Genomic DNA, 25,806 nt, shown 5'->3' on the forward strand with positions numbered 1-25,806 from the left:
CTATTTGCAGGTGTGAACATCGTAGACTCGAACACACTCTTGGCAGCTGACGTAGCAGCACCAGTGGAAGATGCAGTGGCACTTCTCCTTCCGTTTCTCCGCCTGGGTGTTGTGTCCCCGGCCGCAGCACAGCAGGTCGCAGCCGTCGATGCCGTGCGACGTCAAGTTACAGGTGCGATCGCGTGTCCCGAACGAGCCTGTTTCTGGGTTGGGTTCGCAGAAGTTGGGCGAGCTCTCGTAGTAGACCAGGTCTCGCTCCGTGGGGGGTTTGAAGAAGTTGTACTTGCTTCTCAACGTCTCCACCCAGCCACGGGACTCCTTGTGCTTCTCCACCACCATCTCTGAAGCACTGTCATACTTGTCCTTCATGTAGTCTCCAATCACCCTGAAGTCAGGCTGGGACCACCAGCATGTCTTCACCTCACAGCTGCCGGACAGGCCGTGGCACTTACACTTCAGAAACATGTTGTCATTCAGAGACTGAGGGAGAGATAGACGCAGGGATGCAATTAATTGAATGAATGTTAAGTCTAACTAACACTTGGGGATCTTTATGAATGTTTAATCCATAAGGTGGATATTATCAGTGAGAGAGAGAGAGAGAGAGAGAGAGAGAGAGAAAATGCCTCACTGTTCGACCCGCCTCGTTGTTGTGGCGGTTCATGGCGGAGCGCGCATCGGGCCGGTTCTCACGAGCGTCTGCAAACTCCCGGGACACCATACTGCCGAACTCTACGTCCTCGCTGCAGCCGCCCCACTTCCAGCCCTCGCCGGGCGGACCCTTGTGTCGCGTGTCGCAACCACAGATGGTGGCCGAACCCTCCGCACAGGACCGTGTCACCGCGAACGCCACACCAGCTGATGCGATGGCATGAACGAATGCTGACTCACGCGTGGCTGTAAAGAGAGGGAGAAGTAGGTGTCAGATTTATATATCTATCGTATGGGTACAATCTTACAGACTTGAACAATAGGTCTTTACACAACACTGCTTGTAGGCAGCTCAGTTCTTGTGTGAAGGATCTCTGTTTGTGAATGAGTATAGTTCATACAGATGTAGGATCTAAATTTGATCACTCTTTTGTGGCTGCAAATTTTCCCACAAAGCAGGAAATGCAAAATTGTAGTGTATTTCAGTTTTAAAAAGTCTTCTAAAGTTTGCAATTTCCCCTTTGAAATTTCAGACTTGATTTGCCCTGATGAGAAATGTATCAGCCCCTACAAACATGTCCATTAAATGTCCATCATAAATGTCCATCAATGTCCATCATAATAATCTACATTTCCTGTTGCTGAAGGATTATTTTCCTGCTGTAGCAAACCAGCTCAAATTAAGATCCTACATCTACAGTATATGGTTTACATACAGGGCCATACATCTGAAACCATGGCAGTGCAGAGAATGATAAATTGTTACCAATAACTTTGCTGGAATGTACCCATTAATGTATCTCAAAAACCATGTAGGAATTCAGATCAGTGTCTACCGAACGATGATGCTGGCATCTGCGACTTTTCTGTGCTGTCCTGTATAATGCTATATAATACTGTAAATGTCACACATTAACCCTACCAAGGCAAAGATTCAATTTACGTAATCATTAGACCACGCTTGTTCGTGAAACAATGCTCCATCAAGCTACGATCCATACACATTCCATAGACAGTGTCATAGACATCTGCAGTGTATGACTATGTTGATTGGCATGCCAATACAGTTCGATTCAATCCAATCTGATTTGCTTGAGCAATCGAGGACAGTCATCTGTCTTGGGTGTGTGTGCGTGTGGTGAGAGAGGGAGGGAGAGAGCAAGCGATAGAGGGAGGGAGGTCTCTGTCTGTCTGACATAGTTTACTGATGACTCATCATCAGAAACTTCCAGGGAGATGAGAGGAAGAGACAGGCCTGACAGGACTATAATTAACAGACTCAATTAAGCTTTTGAAAGGTTAGGAAAATGGCCTCACACTATAAGACTAAGCCGAGAGCGAGAGAGAGAGAGGGGGGGGGGGGGGGGGGGTTCAGGTGATGTGTCGTACATGTCAAACTATAACCATTTAATATGAGGTGCAATGTTTCACTGAGGTCTCGTTGACGTTCCACTGTCCCTGATTTTTACAGGATCCCTTATGACAGGAAGGATTCCCTGGATATATGTGCTTAGGTCTTGTATGGTCTTGCACAGTGACAAGAACAGAAAGACAGCCAGGGAGAGAGGGTAGTCGAAGGGGAAGAGAACGAGAGGAACAGGGAAAAGGAGAGCAAAAGGATGACGGGAGGGAAAAAGAGAGAAAGAGTGAGAGAGTTGGACAAGAAGAGGAAAAAAGAGAGAGAAAAAGGGAGAGAGTTGGGGGGGAGAGAAAGAGTGAACAAGTTGGGGGGGGGGGGGGGGGGGGGGTGAGAGTGAGATAAGTAAATGACTATGGGGAGTAGGTACTGTGTGAGCTCCTCCCAGGCTGCAGGTTTGAACCAGTTTGAGGAATAAGGGGCATTAAGAACAATGATGCAACAGAGGTTTACTGGCATCCATTCTCCATCACACCCTCCCTAAGCAGGACTGTACCAAGCACTATTATAGTTTACTCTGGGATGTCGCATCTCAGCATTGAAACGAAAGGCTTCCGCATGCTTCGGTTCGGCTGGTGCCTAGACGAACTCAGCTAGGCGAACCGAATGAGAGTGCACACACACTCCCTTAAAAGACCTTCGCTTGAAAAACAAGATTCATTTTTATTTCAATTGAAAAAAGTGCCAATGGTACTTTGTCCATCTTGAGACGCTGTAGCCAGTATACACTTCCTCAACATTGTCAGAATTAATCGTAAATAAGTCAAGAAATCGGTCAGTCATTTTGATGTTTTTGCCCAGTAGATGTTATTCGTGCGATTTTTAATTTAACTAAGATGTTTGGTGCTGTATTTCTTAAGTGAAAAAATGTGCATGAAAACGAGTCGTCTATCATTGAACGACAACAATCACTTCGTTGAAGAATCCCTACTGTTGACCAATGACCGATGAAGGGGCGTAGGCTTCGGCTACCGAAAGTACTCCAAAAGAAATTGGGGTGTGCACGAACATCATAAAAAAAACAGACCTAATACCAAAATGTGTCACAAAATGTGACCAAAGTGTCGTCATAATATATGCACAAACCGTTTCGGATGGGAAGGATGAAGGATGCGGACCACTTAATTAACAGTCTAGTATAGATTAGTTGAACGTCTATAGTCCAGTTGACATGTTACTGAGAGTTTATTGAGCATTTATAGATGGACTATCCAAAGAAGTGTTACCCAACCTTATCCCCAGTATCTCCAATATCCTTCGCTGCTCCTTGCTCATAATGTTTTGAAATTGTGTGATATATATATGCCGCGGATGGGGAAAACAGAATAAAAACTGAATAAAGGGCTAATCTATTTGCTTGGACCTCATCAGAAAATGTCTTCCGTTGAAACGTACAGATAGGACTTTACAAATGGCAGCGCAGTTGATGTTGACCGTCTTCTTGTTCCGTTACCCTGAAGCAGTCACTAGGTGGTGGCTGGTAGTTGGAGGTATGAATGGTCTAAAGCTTGGGAGGTTGTCTTTTCTATTTGATTATCAGGAAGCCAATAAACCACGGGTCAAACCCTTACGGCTTACTGACACTGATGCCGCGGAGCAAAGAAAGGGGGAGGGAGGAGGGAGAAATGGAGGGATGAGACCAAAAGAAAGGAAAATAAGATCTCTGGGGACAAGATGAGAGAAAGAAGGAGAGACTGAGAAAAAAAAGAACTAGGTCCTGACATCTAGGGGTGGGTGGTGGGTGGGACAGACCAGGGCTTACCTGGAACAGAATGTGCCGGGGGGTGCCCAGCCTAAGTGGACTGATTACTTGTGACCCCCCCTATCATAGTTTGCCGGACCCTGGCATGGCAAGTGGTCCCAACGACCTGCTGGGGGGCTGAATCACCTATTGTGCTGCCACTGTCACACTGCGTTAGCCCCACAATGGCCCCAGATATTTTATATGAATTCTGCCCTCGCCAGTGATTAGTGGGGACCAAGTTAAGTCATAGCAACAGAGAACTATGCGTTGGCCAGACCCCGCATGTCGGCAGACTGGGAAATCCCTATTCAAATGGTTTAATAAAACAATCTAAAGGGCGTGTGAATGGGGAAAAGCGCTTTCTCTCCCGGCTTAATCTCATGGTTGCGGAGATATTGTGCTCCGAGCAGCGCCCAGTGGGGTGCGGGGCTAAGGTCCCCCCATCAACTCCATTTACCACACCCATTCTTTCTTTCTTAGACAGAGTTAATGATATTATGGTGCGCTAACCTCACCTCCCCCAGCATGGAGAAACATGCACTTTATGAAAAGCAGGGCCCTCTTAGCACATCCTAAACTGTAACACTTTCTCATCCGGAGGTCAGGGGTCATAACCTGAATTCCCTGACTGACCTTTTCACTGCTTGGTTTAGTTGAGGCATTAAGCACCTAGGAGAAGCATATAAAGTGCATCATTTGAACGCATTGACATTTGAACACCTAGAATACAGAAACAGATGCACCGCCTTTATTTTCCACCTAAGACAGTTTTTTTTTGTATATCAGTCCATCAATCAAGTAAAAATATCCTGATTCTCCAACCCTTGTGACTATGGTTGTCGGTGGCACATTATTCTCGAGAGTACTGCAGTACTATAAAGTCCAACTGTGAAGTGACTACCTGAACTATAATTCACAATCGCGACAATACCACATATTATTGCTAATTGTGAGTCCATATCATCACTTACAGGTATTACATAATGGAGACCTAGCCTATCAGAAAGACACTCAATATCTTTCGTTATCCATTTAATCCACTGGGGTGACTAACAGTGCATGTTTATACCTGTGAGACTCAGCTTTTGTGTCTGTGTTCGTGTGACTGTCTGTCCTCTCTTGTTGGCCTTCCCTGTTCTAAGCAACTCTATCAGTCACACTAGGTTAGGGTTTGGCTACTTCTCCTACTCCAAGTGCGCCAAACAAGCTCTCCAACGAATGTCCCTGTCCTGTCCTGTCCGACGCACGCATGCACGCACACACACACACGCACGCACGCACACGCGCACACACACAAACTGAGAACACCTGCACAGTTTGCCTCCCCTTTCATCACAGACAGATTCCAGCGGCACATGTTTTGACACTTTGGTTAATGTAAATTAATGAGTGCTGACGCAGACATAGCCTGGAGGTATGTTAGGCCCTGTGACAAGGGCAGGGCGGGCGGAGAGTGGAGAGAGAGAGAGAGAGAGAGAGAGAGAGAGAGAGAGAGAGAGAGAGAGAGAGAAGGGAGAGAAAGAGAGATAGGAGAGGTGAGAGAGAGAGAGAGGAGGGAGAGAAAGAGAGATAGGAGAGTGAGAGAGAGAGTGAAAGAGGGAGAGAAAGAGAGATAGGAGAGTGAGAGCGTGAGAGAGCGTGAGAGTGAGAGAGCACGAGAGAGTGAGAGAGCGCGGGAGAGAGAGGGAGAGAGAGAGACGAAGAGACCTCAGGAAGAGCCCCCGTTTAACGTGAGGGAGAAAGATAACTGGCTGCCCATAATCTCTGTCATGCTTATCGGTTAGGGATGGTTCCACATGCATTCATGTAAACAAATGATGGAAAACACCAAGGAAAACTGTCCCAAAACCCAAATAGACCCGAATACTATGTAGAACGTGTGCATAACAGCACATCTGCATGATACTGTTTGTTTGATGTGTACTGAACAAAAGGAGAGATAGCGTGAGTGAGAAGGTGTGATCGGTACAACAGGTTGTTGCCAGAACCAGCAATAACTCACTCAGTGTTTCAGGGCATTCTATAACCTGTGTGTATATTCAAATAAGTGTATTCTCTGTCATACACTGAGAGTGCAAAGCGTTTCTATGACATAGACTGACCAGGTGAATCCAGGTGAAAGCTATGATCCCTTATTGATGTCACCTTAAATCCACTTCGATCAGTGTAGATGAGGGGAGGAGACGGGTTAAAAAATGATTTTCAAGCCTTGAGACAATGAAGACATGGATTGTCTGGCTTGGGGGTGATTGGGCAAGGTTGAGGATGGATGGGCGAGACAAAAGATTGAAGTGCCTTTGAAGGGGGTATGATAGTAGGTGCCAGGCGCACCAGTTTGAGTGTGCCAAGAACTGCAACGCTGCAGTTTTTAACGCTCAACAGTTAACGCTCAACAGTTCCATGTGTATATCAAGAATGGTCCACCACCCAAAGCACATCCAGTCAATGTGAAGCATTGGAATCAACATGGGCCAGCATCCCTGTGGAACGCTTTCGACACCTTGTAGAGTCTATGCGCCGACAAATTGAGGCTGTTCCGCAGGTAGAAGGGGGTACAACTCAATATTAGGTAAGATGTTCCCAATGTTTTGTAACCTCAGTGTATAAATACATTCTAAATCACACATATTTGCCTTCAGTCATCCTTTCCCTACCTAAGTGATGCCATATACAGTAGGTTATGTATCTGAAGGAGAACACTTGAGTCCTGCTCTTTCCTCAGCTTTTCCTGGAAGCTGTTCAGGGGGATGCCTGCCAATAAACTGGTTAAGACAAGGGATTGGTGTTAATAGGCTAACTGACAGATAGGTGCAAAGCTTTTGAGGCCTATGGTTCCTTTCAGCCTTTCTCCCAATAAAAAAAAGCCTAAGGAGGAAACAAACACACATCCGTCTGCTCGGCAGACAAACAGAACAGACACTCTAGCCTTGCCGGGGGACAATGGACCCGATGCACAGACAAATACAAGCATCAATCAAAGCAAATGAAATGAGAAACTTCTCCCTTACTAAGCCCTATCAAAAGACCCTGAGCCCCGCCAGTCACTCTCCCCGGGACCCTGACAAAGACACTTAATCCAACCACTTTGACCTCTCACGTTTTTAAGGGCTTCACTGACCTTAATCCAATCAAAATGATTTACTAAAGCCCCCCCCCCCCCAGACCCAAAGAGTAGCCTGGCCTGGCTGCCTCTCTCCCCACCTCCCCTTTCCACCCAGTGCCCCTGCAATTTAGACAAGGAGGGAGAGAAGCCATGGGGGTGATGCGGAGGTATTTACACCACAATGAGGCCAGGGACTGTGAACCCCTATCATTACCCACCTACTTGAGCTCAAGCCTTCTCCATCAATGTAACAACTGGCTCAAGAGTTTATTAAAAGCAATTGCCCCAACTAACCCCACATCCCACTCTAGTAAACATCAGTCTTTTCCAAACCCAGTTGACAGGTTTAGACCCCCCCCTCTCTCTTTTTCCTCTTCCCCCTCTCCTCTCCATTACCCCTCCATGCTCCTCTCTGCTCATCCCTCTACCCTTGACTACAGGCAACTAAATCCTAGGGTCACAGTGCAATAGTGTGGAGACAGAGAATCCACTAGCTTCATGATATCACAGCTGAATAATACAAGGATGAACATTTTTAGAGTAAAATATGGGTGCTTCTTCTTCGGGTTAACTTAATCTCAAATAGAGATGATGGAACAGAAATGAGAAAACGTCATTTTCTGCTTGAATTTAATTGATAAGGTCTGACTTCATCCCTATTTTACACACCTCACATAGAAGCTAAGGGGAGGGAGAGGGGGGAGCCTCGAAGGGGATTCCCTTCCAGAGAAAATTCCAACAAAAGACAACATTCTCCACCCAAAGTGTGTATACACATCATTTCATCTGTTCAAACAGCTCATAGCTGAGTGACTCTCACAAGTCTATTTGAACAAGGATTTTAATTGCATATGATTCTCTCTCTCTCACACACACACACACACACACACACACACACACACACACACACACACACACAGACACACACACACACACACACACACACACACACACACACACACTCACACAGAGACTGACTGAGGCAGGATGGAGTTAAAAGAGTTGTTTGTTTGATCTTTCAACTACCAACATAATATAACAACAACTTACAGCACAATGGTCTTATTCTATCCTCTCAATATCAACACCAGTTGCAGCCCTGATTAAAGTGAGTGGTAGAGTTTTAGTCGAGACAAGGTTAGGTACCGTTTCTCATTTGAAATGCCACGCATTACCAACATTGACAGGCAAGGAAATGATTACCGTACACTAGTATTCTTTCAAGAACTTGGGAACAGGCACAGGGAAAACACTCACTGCATGTATTCAAGTCATGCAGGAAAATAATTTGGTTGTCACTTGTATTATACAGCACAGTAATGCTTTTTTCTAATGTAGCAAACGGTTTTAAGACTTGGCTCTCACAGTTAAGACTTGGTTATCACAGTTAAGACTTGGCTCTCACAGGTAAGACTTGGTTATCACAGTTAAGACTTGGTTCTCACAGTTAAGACTTGGTTATCACAGGTAAGACTTGGTTCTCACAGGTAAGACTTGGTTCTCACAGTTAAGACTTGGCTCTCACAGGTAAGACTTGGTTATCACAGGTAAGACTTGGTTCTCACAGTTAAGACTTGGTTATCACAGTTAAGACTTGGCTCTCACAGGTAAGACTTGGTTATCACAGTTAAGACTTGGTTCTCACAGTTAAGACTTGGTTATCACAGTTAAGACTTGGCTCTCACAGGTAAGACTTGGTTATCACAGTTAAGACTTGGCTCTCACAGGTAAGACTTGGTTATCACAGGTAAGACTTGGTTCTCACAGGTAAGACTTGGTTCTCACAGTTAAGACTTGGTTCTCAAGTGTTATTAAATGTATATTGTAGGCTGTCAACCATAGCCGTCCTGTTCCGTGGATGAGTAGCCCAGCAGGAGAAATGCCAAGGCTGCACTGTTTTATTATAGTGTCTTTTTCTCTCAAGATTACCTTGTCAAGCACTGGTCCAAAAAATGGCTAGTGTTTTATGAGCAGTGGTGGAAAAAGTACCCAACTGTCATACTTTTTAATTTTACCCCTTTTTCATGGTATCCAGTAGCTCTCCGATACACAACCCAACCAAGCCGCACTGCTTCTTAACACAGCCGCATCCAACCAGGAAGCCAGCCGCACCAATGTGTCGGAGGAAACACCGTACACCTGGCCACCTTGGTTAGCGCTCCACTGCGCCTGGCCCGCCACAGGAGTCGCTGGTGCGCGATGAGACAAGGACATCCCTACCGACCAAGCCCTCCCTAACCCGGACGACGCTAGGCCAATTGTGCGTCGCCCCATGGACCTCCCGGTCGCGGCCGGTTACGACAGAGCCTGGGCGCGAACCCAGGGACTCTGATGGCACAGCTAGTGCTGCAGTACAGCGCCCTTAACCACTGCGCCACCCGGGAGGCCCAACTGTCATACTTGAGTAAAAGTAAAGATACTTCAATTAGAAAATGACGCAAGTAAAAGTAACAGTCACCCAGGGAAATTCTACTTGTCTAAAAGTATTTGGTTTAAAATATACTTAAGTATCAAAAGTAAATGTATAAATGATTTCAAATGCCTTATATTAAGCAAACCAGATGGCACCACTTTCATGTTTGCATAGAAAGCCAGAGACACACTCCAACATTCAGACATCGTTTACAACAAAGCATTTGTGTTTAGTGAGTCCGCCAGATCAGAGGGAAGCAGGGATGACCAGGGTTGTTCTCTTGATAAGTGTGTGAATTTCACTCTTTTCCTGTCCTCGCAAGCATTCAAAATGTAACAAGTGCTTTTGGGTGTCAAGGAAAATGTAAAAAGTACAATATTTTCTAAAGCAATGTAGTGAATTAAAGTAAAAGTCTTCAAAATGATAAATAGTAAAGTACAGATACCCCCCAAAACTACTTTAGTAGTACTTTTAAGTATTTTTTACTTAAGTACTTTACACCACTGTTTATGAGTGTATCCTGTATTCTCTTATAATTATATTACCATACACTACCTTTGTCCAGCACTGGTCCGAAGATGGCCTTGTCGTTGATGGTGGTACAGTTCCAACGACGGCCCCTGAATTGATGCTGGCACTCCTGGATGCCGATCTTCACCCCTTCTGCCACACTGGGCATGATCTCCACATAGTTCCGGCAGAATCGCAGCTGCTTGGGCACCAGGCCAGGAATGGAGCCGCACAGGATGGGCTGGGAGCCCAGGGACGAGTACTGGTGGCCCACCGCTAGGGACCTGCATGGGGAGAGAGGAGGCAGTGACATGATATACTGACTACTTGTGTGTGTCTTTCTTTGTGTGTATGTTGTGCTTATGTGTGTACGTGCAGTGTGTGTGCATGTGCGTGTGTGTGTGTATCAGATGTTACCATTAAGCATCAATGCCTTATCCCTCTATCTATCCCCTCTGTAGCCACCTGGCGTTTGTGTGGGTTGAAACCGCAGTCCCAGTGCTATACTCCACAAAGGTAACCGCGCCACAAGGAAAGATGAAAGTCCCCCCCGTGAACCCAAAGTGGTTCATAGACCTCTAGGTTGACAACTTGGAAACTCCACCTTGTTATTACAGGAAACCACATCTTTTTTTTAAAGTGCCCACATGCTAAACAGGCCCTTGACTTAGGGTAATGAGAGTACAACTGTACATTGAGACTTCAGACGGATGTATTAATGACATATCTATCCCATCCATCCATCCCCATTTCTCTTTGAGGACGGATATTCTGGGATGCAACAAGTGCAAACTTGATTGTTCTCTGATAATATCTTTCTGTCTGTGTGTGTGTCTTTCAATTAAGGTGTTAAAACATCACTCGTAACCATGGAAACATGACAACTCTCTCGGTGCTGTGTCATCCCATGTTATGTCATTGTGGTACCTTTGAAGAAGTCTTTTGAGGCAGCATGCTGTAATTGTAATTGTTTGATCTAAAGAACGCACCAGTCAATCTGACTCCAGTCAGTTTGTATTTCCACTGTATTGGACTACTACCGTCAGTGGGAGGGTCGAGAGTGGGAGGATGACAACCATCCAATGAGGATGAAAGGAAGCATGTACATGAGCATGAAATGAGATTAAATGATGGCCACTATGTTCTAACAACAGCTGATACACGTTATTGTCCCCACGGGGGGGGGGGGGGGGGGCTATTTTGGACACATTGACAGCAAATATATTTCACTTCGATTATCCATTACACAATATAGGTGCTTGGTTGAGATCCAACTGTATTTCACCCATGTATTACAATCTATTAATAAGATACACTCAGACCACACTCATGCACTTCCATATCAAGCTTTTAACATAGAGTATTTTTCCTTCACTCCCCACTCACTGCTCCTCTGCTCTGCTCCTCATAATTCATCACATTGTTTTCATCTAGCCACCATGCATTCATTTCCATTCACCCTCTCCCAGAGTACCACATACAGTTAGGGTTAATTCCATTCCAATTACTATCCATCATTGTCAGCTCAGGTAAATACAACTCATAGAGACAATAGGATTAGAGAAACCTCATTCTATGAATGGGATTGTTATACTAATCCATTCCCCATGAATAAAAACGTATTATATTACAACCGCAACATAACCTTTGATCTAATAACTGACTTCCTATTGTCATTGGCAAGGCAACTACTGCATAGTAGCAACAAGTTCCTCATTGGCACTCCAGTCAACAGCTCCTTCTGCAGTAAACTCAGTCCTCACTGAAGCTGCTATTGATGACAGTAATCTGGCGATCCACGTCTGAGTGATTTGGCCATTATGACAGAGACAGAGAGTGCAGTGTTTGTTTGCACAGTGATCTGCTCCAACCTCCAACAGTAGAACAAGGGAATTTTACACTCATCCAAAATAACAGGAGCTGGACAAAAAGAAGATGAAGTACATAGAAAGAAGGGATATCCGCTCACTGTTTTTGACACTCCCAAACGTGGCTCCGACAGTAGGCCTCAAGCCAGAGCAGGTGGGAGCAGGCAGGACTTGTGCAGCTCAATTATCTCACTATCTGTTGACCTGGGCAACGATGTAAAAGAAGTAATCACTCTGTGATCACAACAACGAGATTAACATACAGAGCCAGAGTCTCACCCCAGGCATTTCAAAATTCCACTCTAAAAAAAGAGATGATTTAACCGTATCACTCTACACTGAGAGGTTTACCAGAGACTTCGTAGCGTTGAGAGCATCATTAGAACCATCTTACGATGTATCTTTAGTAGCCAAACTGTTTCCCAGAGGCTTCGTTAGTAACGTTTGCCCTTAAAAACGTTTGCACATCTACGAGTGATCCAGACACTCGTAGAGCAGCTAAAGTGCATCGTTAGATGCTTTTTGCCCTTCCACATGACTTTACTCACAGAAGATCTCCGTTAAACATATAATCAAGATGTTTAGGCTAGGCATCTGTCTGACTGTAAGCTCCAATAACTTCAGAACGAAGTTGACTACAAATACAGAGTGCCAAAGTATTTGTAATTACTACAAACAAGTGACAGATAAAATAATGCTTCAAATGAAAACCGAGAAAACTACATTAAAAGATAAATAGGCTACATGGGCCTATATATTTCAATCATATTAAAATCATCTTGAGTTTTATTTTTGCCTGTCATTTTTGCCTCAATATGCTTCATGATGTGTGACAAGACATGTGCAATTAGTGCATTTTTATTGGGTAAGCATGTTAAGCCGCCTCAATATTTGTAGCCACAGATTATAATACGTCTCTAAGAGCTGATCCGTCGTCAGTACTGTGGAATAATTCTAATATTAAGGTACGATTTGAGTGGAGAAAGCTGATCCGGGAGCGGTGTTGCTTTTCTGTCGATTCTACCAGTGTCGACAAATGGCTAAAGACGCACTTAGCGATCGTTCTCTCTGCAGGCTTGTTCCCGGGAAACACTTAAAAACGCTGCCTTGGAAATAACGACGCGACTGGTACGATCATCGCAACGCCTAATTAAGTGACATTGCAACTGGAGAACCCGAGACCCAGGTCGTTCCTGAGAGACAGGCTGACCTTGTGTACCAGACGTTTGCGTCGCAAATCAAGTCAACGTAGCAGATATATTGTTTGCGCTAACAAATGAAGCTGAACTGAATACACCCAGTCTCATGCGTCTGCCTTCAACCTCTTGTCTGTAGCCTACGTACGTCAATGGGTTACCGAGTAAGTGTAGCCATTTAGTACTTTCCAAAGTATATCCCCGAGCAAATGGCGGAGCAATGTGTCATGCTCACTTTAAAGGCTTTCCCATATTATTTTCCTTGGCTCAGAGACATGACTAGACCTCTGGTTAATCATATATGAGAAATACAAAAAAGAAAGACGGGGGGGGGGGGGGGGGGGGGGGACAGGCTCTAGAAGTGTCTGAGAGGATATCAAGTCCTCACGGCCTGCATGTTGTCTGCGATACATATGAGCGAAAGCAAGCACGCCAGTAAACAAGGAAACTCCTATTCCGAATGGACCTCTCTTTGACGCTTGTCAATCCGCACCCTGAGGGGCTAAAGCTGAGCCCGGCGGACCTCGCACAACAGAAACCTGAGTCCACATCACAACCCACCGCAGACACTTGCTCCTAATAGCCATAACATGTAGAGCAGGAATGTGATGACTTCTGAACCATGCCAAGTGAAACCAGCCACACAAGTACAGCCCCCCCTCCGCAAGTGTGAGCAGATAAGATCTTGTCTGGGAAAGACTGAGGGAGGAAGAAGGGAAAACAAGTGGCACAGCTTTTCATTTGACCTGTAGACGTTCTGTTCTGCCAGGAAGAACCTGTGAATGTCTCTGTGGGTGTTGAGTGAGGTCAGCAGGTGTAAGAAAACAAACAGCGGCATGGTTTCAACCTATCCAGCTAGCTACACAGATACTGTACTGCTGTATATGGTTTTATCTCACCATTGTGCTGAGCTTCTTTTTGTATTGCATTATGCTGTTCCCCATGCCTGGTAATAGGGTTGTACTATTTTAGGTGTTACCTGTTGATTCCTGTTTGACCATGTATGAGCTGGTGAAAGCTAGTATTGTATGACTACAGTGTGAGTGTATACTGTAGATGATCAGATCAGAACAGGCCAGACAGACAAACAGAACCTGCCTGGACAATAGACACAGTCATACAGTAAGTCTCGGGTCGTACAGGAGCGGCGCTAGTCTCAGCACAGAGGGAGTGGGGTGCTCTCGAGGCGCCATTCTGACCAAATCATTTTTTTAAAAATTAATAGCTGATATGGCCGACCATAAACGCAAATTAGGCATCATCACTTGGGATGTCAACAGTTAACCGTTAGTTGGTTAACTGCTGAAAATACATCTTATTTATCACATGCGCATCGCATACAAGAGCCTATTGGAAAAACCCTGTCTCGTAGTGAACGCTCACACTGCCCAGCTCCTCAAACATCTGTTCTTATAAACCAAGTCTTTGCGAAAACTTTCTACACGCAATTGTGCGCGAAAACTGGGTTTTGGTTTCTAAAAATAGGAGGAACCAACCTTTCTATTGCTACTGGGCCTATCTTACATACATAGATAACTGGGATAATTTTGACCCCAAAAAGAAAATATTGGAAAAAGCAACAATCATAGCAAAATATCAAACTTAATTTTTATCAAAATTACATCATTAGACATGTAAATAATGTTACCTGAAACAAAATAGAACCAAAACATTTCATTTACATATTCTGGAAATCGAAAATATATATATATTTTGCTTAATAAATAATGAGCACCTCTTTTCCAAAGTGCAATCCACACTAGTACTAAAAAGCTGATTTACCATAATTTGATAGTAGTATCAATTTGTTTTTAGAATTTTGAAATAAATATCAATATTAATGTGTTAAAAACGGGGCGGTACACCAACATTTGAAATATACTTAATTTTATTGACAAAAAATGATTCAACCATTGATCCTGAGAGACAATGACCAAAAATATGGCTTAGTTTTTCTTAATTTACTTACCCCACAGCCAGCATTAGCATCGCTGCTAGTGAAACAATGGGAGGGGTAGGGCCTATGGCAGGAAGCTTCAAAAAGCATGCCCAAATCCTCAGTCACTTTAAACCAAATGTTAAACAACTTAAATACCATAACAAGTTGCACATACAGAATATTGGAGGTTAGGAATTCTGGTATTTATATAACAATTTCCATAGAATAAAATTTTTTTCAGAGGGTAGCTGCTTTACAGTTCTACCAAGTATTTCTACCACTGAAATATTGTAAGAGCTATTTTGACCTCAACGAAGCAATACCCTTTGATTTATTCCACATTTTGTTGTGTAAGAGCCTGAATTCAAAATGTATTAAATTTGTTTATTTTCTCACTTATCTACACGCAATACCCAATGATATAATGAAAACATGTTTAAGAAATTTTAGAACGTGTATTGAAAAAGAAATACAGAAATGTCTAATTTACATAAGTATTCACACCCCTCAGTCACTATTTTGTAGAGGCACCTTTGGCTGCGATAACAGCCGTGAGTCTTTCTGCGTAAGTCACTATGAGCTATCCACACCTGGATTGTGCAACAAAAAAAATGAAACTCTTCAAGCTCTGTCAAATTGGTCACTGTTGGAACTGTTGGAATCATAGAAATAGAATGATTATTCTAATTCTATGGTTGGTGTTTAGCATGACAACATATCAAAAAGCCAGGTAGGAGTTATGAAAGGGTAGGAACCAAAGTGTTGTTCAGTATTTCCCAGAGGACTCTAGTCAAATTTGAATTGATGTTACATTTAGACAATGATTACAACATACTGATCTACACCACCACTGGTAGCAACTTGTATTAGAGCTAACGTTTGCTTTGCCCTAGCTAGAGCATTTAGCTAAATGCTAGCTAGTTAGCGATTAGCATTATTTTAAGCACATGCCAGCTTCCTTTGACTAGCTAGCTAACTCCCGTTTTGCAGAGAGTAAGATACACAAACTAATAGTATAATAGAGAACATATGGATTCATCTTCAGAAACAATGTGGAAAGCAGCATTGTTCTTGTTTTGGAAGAATATGTTGAGTGAATGAATTGACAGCATGATGTGACAGCTTGTTTGAGCAGAGTAGAAAAGATTGTTGCGGCGAAATATTGTTACTCATTAAATTTATTTGATTTTCGTTTTAGAAACTGTTGCTCCCAAATGAAAACTTCAGGTCGCACAGCAAAATATTTCATTGTATATGCAATGAAATTGGTCGCACTTTAGAGCCCTGTCTACACCCCATGGCAAAATGTGTAGCATTGCAGGAAATTAACTCAAAAACGTAATTGTTTTCCTCTCCACCATCGAGGGGGGGCCCCTAAAATATTTTCCCCGCCAGGTAGGGGGTCCCCCAAACAAGATTTCACTGAGGGCCCCCTAACGGCTAGGGTTGGCTTTGGTTGAAGGCAGTCTGCATGTTGAGAAGATATAATTAACTGTTTGAACCCTGGAAGTTTAACTTCCTAGCCTATTTACAAGGGATGTCTTACCTTGCTTCAAAGTGACCTAGCCAAAATCCAACCGTAGAAACATTTAGGGGATTATTGTGTAGGCCGTGGCCACTCCGGAAACCTCTTTCTCAAATTTAAGGATCCGGACCATGTTCTGCGCATGTGTTATTTTAAGCACCCAACGTTTAATATGTAGCTGCTGACACTCCCCCAATCCTGTGACGTTTCTCTCTTTACTCACCCTCTTCTTAACCATGATGATGTAGCCTATGTCTGCCTTATCTTTCTAAACAGCTGAAATAAAATGAAAACCCTGCGGCATTTTGAATGAACATTCCAAAAAACATATAGCCCATTATGAAGGCTACAACCTTCTCTGTCTGTTGCAATGAATATTGCAGTTGCACAAGCAGGAAGCAGTCCCTACACATTGCAAAAACAGTAATTGTTTTGTGTGATGACGTAGGCTATAGTTGCTGCCATATTGTAGCCACTAGCCACAGTCACTGAAAAAAGAACACTATTACTTTGACTGCCTGTCTACCTCCTGCTGAGCGAATGTTTGCAATGATGATGAAAAAATAACATTACAACACTAATTAGGTGTCACTCCCCACTTGAGTTTTGCATTGGGGTAAAAAACGATCTGTGTCTTAGAAACACACTGGCTCTAAACTGCTATTTAGCTTCTCAATGACCATGGAAGTACAGCATGAGTAGGCTACCTACGGTAGCTGTTCCACCTCTGGGCAGCGAAGGTTCTAGGCAGCCAAGCATGTATCCGGACTGGTAACCAGAGTCTGACAGTGGGCAAGTTTGTTCTGCATTTAGCCTAACTCCCCTCCTGAAAAATAACATGAAATCGTGCTTATGCTTAATAGCCTACTCTTCTACGATAGTTTGAACATGTTGACCATGTCTTTTGTGTACAACGTGGAGTTTGTAGGCTACAACAGACGACGGCGTACGTGGCTGATCAAGGAGGGAGAAGCAGCAGCTACGTAGTCAGCATTGTGAGCTCAGCTACATAAAACAATCTGGAAGGAGGGGGAGACAGTACGGAGTGGGCAGCAGCTATGTAACAAAAATCTCGCACATGCTCAGAAGTCTCAGTAACTTTAGCTATGGCAAATCGGGTTCCCGAAAATCTGGAACCCCACTCTGTATTTTATAAAGACTTCCTGACATGCCATTGAAGGCAACTTTTCTCTCATGTTCTATTGGTTTTCATATCAACGTTTTTTCTTTGCCCAGAAGCCAAAGTCACAATCTTAATCATTTTAGCAACACGTCCGAGTTGCATCTTTAGACTTCACCTCTTTCAATGTTTCTAATGGAGATTTTCACCTCTGTCACATGAAACCACTCGTATCAGTTGAGCTTTAGAATGGTGTATTTCCGATAATTGCGTTTTGGTCCAAGGCCATGCAGGGGGCCCCTCAAGGGGGTATGGCGACAGACACAGCTGCACATTGCTTTATAAAATAACCAACACCAGCTCAGACAAATTCCAGGATTTGATTAAATGATATTATATATGATATAATGTTTATCCATTTTGCCATGATTCATAGTGTTAAATAATGTTTTTTCTTTATTTCTATTTTTTTGTATCTGCAAGAACAGGGGGCCCTTTACAGGGCCCTTACAGGGCCCTTATAGGTGTGTGGGCCCTAGGGCGGTCAGACCCATGGCCCTCACGCTGGCTCTGCTTCTGAGGACGTCCTATACAGGCTGAGTGATTCAGGTCACCTCTATTACTGTTAGGAAGTAGGAGGAGAGGAAGTGGGGAAAGCTTCAGCCATAGGATTTATGGATTTATTACAGAGGTAGACTATGGAGTACATGGTGTTATTGAGTACTAACAAATACATATTTTACATGCTGTACAACTGCATTTAAGATATATGGAGTTTGTGGTCTTAAGTTGAATGCAAAATGTTTTCATTTATTAGTAAATTGTTCCTCCTTGAAATTCATAGATCTAACTTCTAATGTGAACTAAATTCCTCTCTCTGTTCCTGTCTCTATAATATAATATGTTGTCTACCAGCCTGGTCTCAGAGCAAAACATATTATATTTGACAAAAATCTGTGCTACTCCATTTAGTATGATATGTTACTTTACATTAGGTTACATTATTTGATCTGTTTAGTATGATATATTATGTTCGATAAGACAGTAGGTTAGAAACAAAAGTGCGGTGCTTGGTTTGGGTGGCTGGGTGGGTGTATAATGCAAACTTCTAGGAACCCAAAGGTAGGGTGTTCAAACCTCATCACAGACAACGCAAACTTCTAGCAACCCAAAGGTTGCGTGTTCGAACCTCATCACAGAAAACATTAACATTTTGGCTAATGTAATGTAACATAACGTAAAGTAACAGATCATACTAAATGGAGGGGCACAGATTTTTGTCAAATATAATTTGTTTTGCTCTGAGACCAGGTTATGTATACTGCCAGCAGCACCATATCACCAAGTACAATTCTGGGTATGTGTGAATGAGCTTAGCGAATAAAAGGGATTCTGATTACAAAGGTTATTTCTATTTTCTTATTGGTAAAGAATGAATCATGTGTCTTATACCAGATTCCTTTACTGTTCCTTACAACTTGCCACTGAGAAGACAAAACCATTTCCTCTAGGTGATACACAAACTCAAACAAAACCAAGACGATTGAGGATTCATCGAAACCTTGCCTGTGTCATCTCCATAAACAGTAGCTGCGTGTTATCACCAGAAATACACACACAAGAGAAAATAATAGATATCATGTTTGATTCTAGTCTCAGTCAGTATAGATCTTTCCACCTCTCATTTAAGTGTATCCAGACTAGGTTTAATGCATATTTCAGCAAGCCCAAGCAGGGTACCGTAGAATTACCACTTTACTCTTGCAGGCCCTGGGGCTTTGGAGCCGACTTTGACATCAAGAGAGCACGTTTGGGAAAAGGAATGTGCGGCAAGCTTTCACCTCCAGGTATTTATCTTTTAAGGTGGGGTGGTGTGTGTGTGTGGTGTGTGTGTGGTGTGTGTGTGTGTGTGTGTGTGTGTGGGGGGGGGGGGTGCAGTCAGGCTGAGCCATGACAGGTCGAGGAGTTAGAGAGACATGAACCTGTGCCTGTGTTGGTCGAGACCCACATCCTCAGCCAATCCTCCGCCAATCCTCCACCAATCCTCAACCAATCCTCCACTATTGTACATTCTAACCATTCTAACTCCAAGCAGCGTTCAGGCACCAGCTTCTGCCAACAAACCTGCACAAAGCGACTTTTCATCATAATAATATCTGTCAGTTCTTGGATGATTGACAGTTATTTGCAAAAGTAAAGACACGTTTAGTGAGAGGAGTTAAAAGGCACTTATTGTTCAACAACAAGGTCTTAAGTAAAAAGTTGGGTTAACCCTTCTGTTGTGTTCGTTTCTTGTTAAATCATTCTGTGTTCCTGGTCTAAATAACTGCCCCATTACAGCTGATTATAAATCCATATTAATACATATATTATCACCTAATGTTGTGTTAGATCTTTTTATCAACTTAAGTTTTTGTGAACTTCTATTTGCTATTTATGGCCTGTAGGCCTCATTGACCTGAGCTCATACAACTACATTTTGAGTAAAAAAAAGCATAACGTATGGATTATTTTGACTATAACAAATACTCAGATGAAACATATTGTGCTATTTATCACAGACTACTTTGTGTCAAAGTTTAACAAGGACTCTCTTCTCCTCACCAGTGTCATGATCAAAGATATGATCAAGAGCCTCACATACAGTATAGAATTTGGTCATTGTGCCACAGAATGAATTGTGAGCAAGGCCTCAAAAAGCTTTATATACCAGAGCTGCGAGAAAAGTTCAATATATTATTGAAACAATGTTGCGATTTATTGTGAGAATGCCAACAGGTGTGGTTCCTGTGGGGGAAAGATTCTATTGGGGAAAGGTTCCAATGGGGTTTGCCATGGAAGCCAAGAAGGAGAGTGAAGTGTGTGTGTGCGTGTGTGTGTGTGTGTGTCTATGTTTTTGTGTGTGTGTGTGTGTGTGTGTGTGTGTGTGTGTGTGTGTGTGTGTGTGTGTGTGTGTGTGCTCAAACACACATGGATGTGGGGGTCTGGGAGACGAAGTGTGTCCATCTGATGAATGGGCAGGTGCCTGAACTCAATTTTATACACTAATTGTGGTCTCACCCATTCATTTCTAATAACCGGTCAATTTTGTCATGGAACCTCATGGAACCGTATGACAATCAGATTAATTGAACTACATTTTTCAGAGAGAAAACGTGTAAATCAGTCCAATTCGACCGGAACACAGCAGGAGGGTTAGGTTACAGTACCATGAAACACAAGCCTATATTTTAGCTTCTTATCTCACTCTTTAGTGAGGTATCTAGTTTCCATTAAGCCAGAATGAATCAAAACTCAATATAACATATGCAGAGTTCAATGGTGACTTCACTTCAGCTCCTTATAGCCTGGTGCTGCAGATTCAGCCGAGCGTTGTTTGTATTGGTAGGGGTGACACAATAAGCCCAGCGAACGCTCAGCGGCATCTTTGGACACGCTCGCCTCTGTTTTGCTTTCGTCGCTGCACTCTTGCCCAGATTGAATCAGTGCTCTGACCCACCCACCGATAGCAAATCATAGACACACAAGTTGATGACTTTATTTTGGTGCCAGAGGCTGTTTGCTGTGACCAAATGGAAGCCTGCCATCTTCTGTCAGTCATCATGACTGGTTCTGGTGTTTTGATACAATCTTGGCCTCACAAAAAAAGAAATTCACAAGACAGCTCTTTTATGATCGAAAAAGAGAGGGTGAATGACTTTGTACTGTGGCTTGTACATAACTCTGTCACTTTGATTCTGGTGGAACTCAGGGAACAACCCTCCCTGTCAGCATTGTATTAGACCAGTGTTTCCCAAACCTCTCCTTGAGGAGCCACAGCTAGTTCTACTTACAGCGCCTTCAGAAAAGAATCACACCCTTGGACATTTTCCACATTTTGTTGTGTTACAGCCTCAATGCAAAATGGATTATATTGAGATTTTGTGTCACTGGCCTACACACAATACCCCATAATGTCAAATAATACTCATAATATTGTTTACTATGATTTTTAAATGACTACCTCATCTGTGTACCCCACACATGCAATTAATTATCTGTAAGGTCCCTCAGTTGAACAGTGAATTTCAAACACAGATCCGACCACAAAGACCAGGGTGATTTTCCAATACCTCGCAAAGAAGGGCACCTATAGAAACAAGGAGACATCGAATATCCCTTTGAGCCTGGTGAAGTTATTAATTACACTTTGGATGATGTATCAGTACACCCCAGTCACTACAAAGATACAGGTGTCCTTCCTAACAGTTGCTGGAGAGGAAGGAAACCACTCAGGGATTTCACCATGAGCCCAATGGGACTTTAAAACAGTTACAGAGTTTAATGGCTGTGATAAGAGAAAACTGAGGATGGATCAACAACATTGTAGTTACTCCCCAATACTAACCCCATTCACAGTGAAAAGAAGGAAGCCTGTACAGAATACAAATATTCCAAAACATGCATACTTTTTGCAACAAGGCATTAAAGTGATACTGCAAAAAATTGGCAAAGCAATTAACTTTTTGTCCTGAATACAAAGTATTATGTTTGAGGCAAATCCAATACAACACATTACTGAGTACCACTCTTCATATCTTCAAGCATAATTGTGTCTGCATCATGTTATGGGTATGCTTGTAATCTTTTGATGATAAAAAATAAACGGAATGGAGATAAGCACATGCAAAATCCTATCGGAAAAGTCTGCTTTCCACCAAACACTGGGTGATGAATTAACCTTTCAGCAGGACAATAACCTAAAACACAAGGTCAAATCTACACTGGTGTTCTTTGCCAAGAAGACCATGAATGTTCCTGAGTGTCTGAGTTACAGTTTTGACTGAAATATACTTGAAAATATATGGCAAGACCTGAAAATGGTTGTCTAGCAACGATCATCAACCAGCTTGAAAAATGTTGATCAGAATAATGGGCAAATTTTGCACAATCCATGTGTGGAAAGTTCTTAGAGACTTACCCAGATAGACTTATAGCTGTAATCACTGCCAAAGGTGATTCTACAAAGTATTGACTCAGGGGTGTGAATACTTATGCAAATGAGATATTTCTGAATTTAATTTTCAATAAATATGCAAACATTTCTAAAAATATGTTTTCACTATGCCATTATTGTCTGTAGATGGGTGAGAGAAAAAAACACAATTTCATCCCATTTTAATTCAGTCTGTAACACAACAAAATATGGAATAAGTCAAATGGTGTAATTACTTTCTGAAGGCACAGTAAAGGCCCAGTGCAATCAAAAACTTGATTTCCTGTGTTTTATAATATATTTCCACAACATGACGTTGGAATAATACTATGAAATGGTGAAATTATGATAATTCCCTTTAGTGTAAGAGCTGTTTGAAAATACATTTCTGCCTGTATTGGTGGAATTTTGTGTTGGCCTTCCATGGTGACATCACAATTTTTTTAACCTTTATTTAACTAGGCAAGTCAGTTAAGAACAAATTCTTATTTTCAATGACGGCCTAGGAACAGTGGGTTAACTGCCTGTTCAGGGGCAGAATTACAGATTTGTACCTTGTCAGCTCAGGGATTCGAACTTGCAACCTTTCGGTTACTAGTCCAATGCTCTAAACGGTTGATCAAAACGGTTGATCAATGGCTTGATGATTATCACCAGTTGAATCGGGTACTGGTACTGGTATAGATCAAATAGGGGAACGTCTGGGGGGTACTCAAAGAGAGGTTTGCGAAAAACAGAAGTAGACCATTAGATTTCTCCCCACAGAATGAACCCATCCTGATTTTGGCCAGTCTTTCCCAGCCCTGGGTCTAAGAGTAGGAGTGCTGATCTAGGACTAGAGAGCCCACCGTTTATGATGGATTTCTGTCCAGCTGAGCATGTAATTAGATTCTCATCAGTATTACCACCAGGAGACCTATTAGCTGAAATAAGTGCAGGACACAGCATCTTTAATATTTCATAATAAAATATTGATTTGTTGAAGGATGCGGTGTGCGATTGGTGAAATGCAAACCTGTAGTGCATTTCTTGGGACTGAGGATCTCTGATCTAGGACTGTGTCTATTCTGTAGCATTCCCTATCCTCTGGCTCTAATGCCTCTGAGCTGCAGAATCCGACAAATGTCTGCCCTCTCAAGGGAAGATGAGTTGTTCAACAAGAGGGTTCCACAAGCCTTTCTATGAAATCCATCCTCAAGATGAGTGAATGGAATTCACATGCATCCAATTTCCTATCCTCCAACTGCACCTTTCCAATATTTGTTCTTTCTCAGTTTGATCAGCTGACTCTAACAGTCCACCTAATGCCCAGTTGGCTCAAATCCCACTCTTTTCTTTCATCATTTTTTTTCTCTCAACAGAAATCAATCATTTATCAATTAAAGCTCCTCTAATGGCCTGTCAGTCAATCTACGTCAATTCCAAATGTGACTTCAATCGTGATAATATTATAACATGCAATAGCCCTACTCAGTAGTCAATAACTTAGAAAACAGTTCATATTTTGTCAAGAGATGACAACGGACCTCTCTTACCTTTCAAATAAAACATTAGGTCAACGATGGATTACTTAGAATCAAAAGAAAATTGCAGTTGAAAATCTCCCACCCTAATTACCACAATCTGGGAATGGGCAATTGGGTTTCATTCATTTTTCAACTGGCCCCCAACTCAAGGCTTGAAGGCATCCCTCATTCTCCTAAGGCCTACTGCTTAACACAATAAGACGTCAAAGGGAATTTGACTGTTTGGGAAATGATCAACATCATAAGAAGACCAATGAATGGCATTTGATTATTTGGCTATGGAGACCAAATAAAACTGTAGTTAATAAAGCATCGTTGAAAGTGGCTGAATCAGTGGCTGAGGCTATTTCCAAATGATTGTAGTATAGCCTCTATCTCATGGGTTTACACAACTGCATTGGATAACATAACTGATAGGCCAATTTCAATTGAATACTTGGGAAATAATCAATATTCTTAATAGTGGAATCCGTTTATTAAATTTGTGTATAAAGGATTCATTACATGATATCGAAAAAATCATTGAGATTACTAGGAAATGTACATTTTGCGCATACATTTTCTAATCAAAGTAATAATGGGAAGGAAAGTAAACTGCACGTATTTTGTTGAATTATGATTCCACATGATTCTTCTTCTTTTTTTTTATTTTTAGATATTAGTCTCATTAAAATAATAACATCATTAATTTTGGTTCCCCCCAAAAAATTACCTTTCCCTTTTCCCACTGCCTCTCTCATAAACGAATGTGTTCTGCACCTGCCATTAGGCCAATGTCTGTCATCGAATATTGAATCAAGCAGAACGGAGCATGACCCCTTTTTAAGTTAATCAAATCATGCTGAAACTAGTTTGCACAATTTTTTTTTTACTCTGCATAACCAGTCTGCGTCGGTATTATACCCTTGTTTCCGCAGTGTGCATTTTGAAATCAATAGTGTCATTGACTCAAGTGCATTTTTTTCCTTCATACAATTTCACTTGACTAGCTTTGTAACCCATCTTCACGATTCCGTCTCAGCTTGTTAACGTCGATACCAACTGTCCGTTGACAGGGTCAATTAGACCGGTATGATGGGCTACAACTTAATTGCCAGGGTGCCCAGTGTTGGAAACCACATGCTGATATTAGCCTATCCTTTCAAAGAAACGAACTGAAAGCAACAATAAATTAACATAAAGTACTGTATATTGTTGAAATAACAGGTAGGCATAACAATCATATGATATTGCAGAATTTAAGTTAAAAGTAGAGTGAAATGTAAACTTACCACCAGATAGGGTAACTTGGTATGGCATGCGTAAGCCCACAAAGAAACAGGAAACATCCAAGGTATATCATCCTTAAAAAAGTTTCGCTAAACAACTTCACCAGATACACGCGCGCACATACGCGCACACTCGTTTTTCAATGAGAGAAAAAACGAAACAATCTGCGGTGCTTACCAAAATGTCTCACCTTGTCCTAAAACTAGTGCTAGGTTAGAGAAACAGTATTTTGCGACTAGTCATGGCAGAACACAGGAGCCAAATATTAAAAGTTAAAACCAGCTTGCTTTTAGGACCCAATCAGCAGGTACTGCCAAAGGGGAAATTCTGGTGAGCGCTGTTCGTTCCCTTGCGTGCGCTCTTTGCCTGAGTCAGTTAGGCTGAACGCAAACACAAGAATGAGCCCATTTTAAGAAGATAATGTTTTAGTGCTCATTAAGACGTGGTCGCATTGGCATGCTGTGTGTGATATATAATGTTGTTTAAAGGAGAAGAGGGAGGGTCCGAGGTCTTTTAAATAGACATGGAACCCCCGTGGATTGGGTAGCTA

The 25,806-nt window shown here is 42.5% G+C and overlaps 1 protein-coding gene across 1 annotated transcript; it reads right to left on the reverse strand.

Moving 5' to 3' along the window:
- Positions 1-25,329, reverse strand: LOC139377378 (protein Wnt-3a). Its single transcript, XM_071120404.1, has 4 exons — positions 25,259-25,329; positions 9,884-10,122; positions 632-897; positions 1-480 (listed from the first exon to the last, which is right to left on the reverse strand). Exons 1-4 carry the CDS (start codon positions 25,327-25,329, stop codon positions 1-3), a joined length of 1,056 nt encoding a protein of 351 aa, XP_070976505.1.
- Between the last annotated feature and the right edge of the window lie 477 nt (positions 25,330-25,806).

This window comes from Oncorhynchus clarkii, chromosome 20 (assembly GCF_045791955.1).
Source record: "Oncorhynchus clarkii lewisi isolate Uvic-CL-2024 chromosome 20, UVic_Ocla_1.0, whole genome shotgun sequence".
Lineage (NCBI taxonomy): Eukaryota > Metazoa > Chordata > Actinopteri > Salmoniformes > Salmonidae > Oncorhynchus > Oncorhynchus clarkii.

What these genes read in the sequence shown, in the direction of transcription:
- LOC139377378 (XM_071120404.1), bottom strand. Translation starts at nt 25,329, where the DNA reads ATGATATACCTTGGATGTTTCCTGTTTCTTTGTGGGCTTACGCATGCC. An exon ending in CCAAGTTACCCTATCTGGTG is followed by an intron (nt 10,123 to 25,258) that starts GTAAGTTTACAT and finishes CTCCCCATGCAG; the next exon opens with GTCCCTAGCGGTGGGCCACC. An exon ending in ACAACGAGGCGGGTCGAACA is followed by an intron (nt 481 to 631) that starts GTGAGGCATTTT and finishes TCTCTCCCTCAG; the next exon opens with TCTCTGAATGACAACATGTT.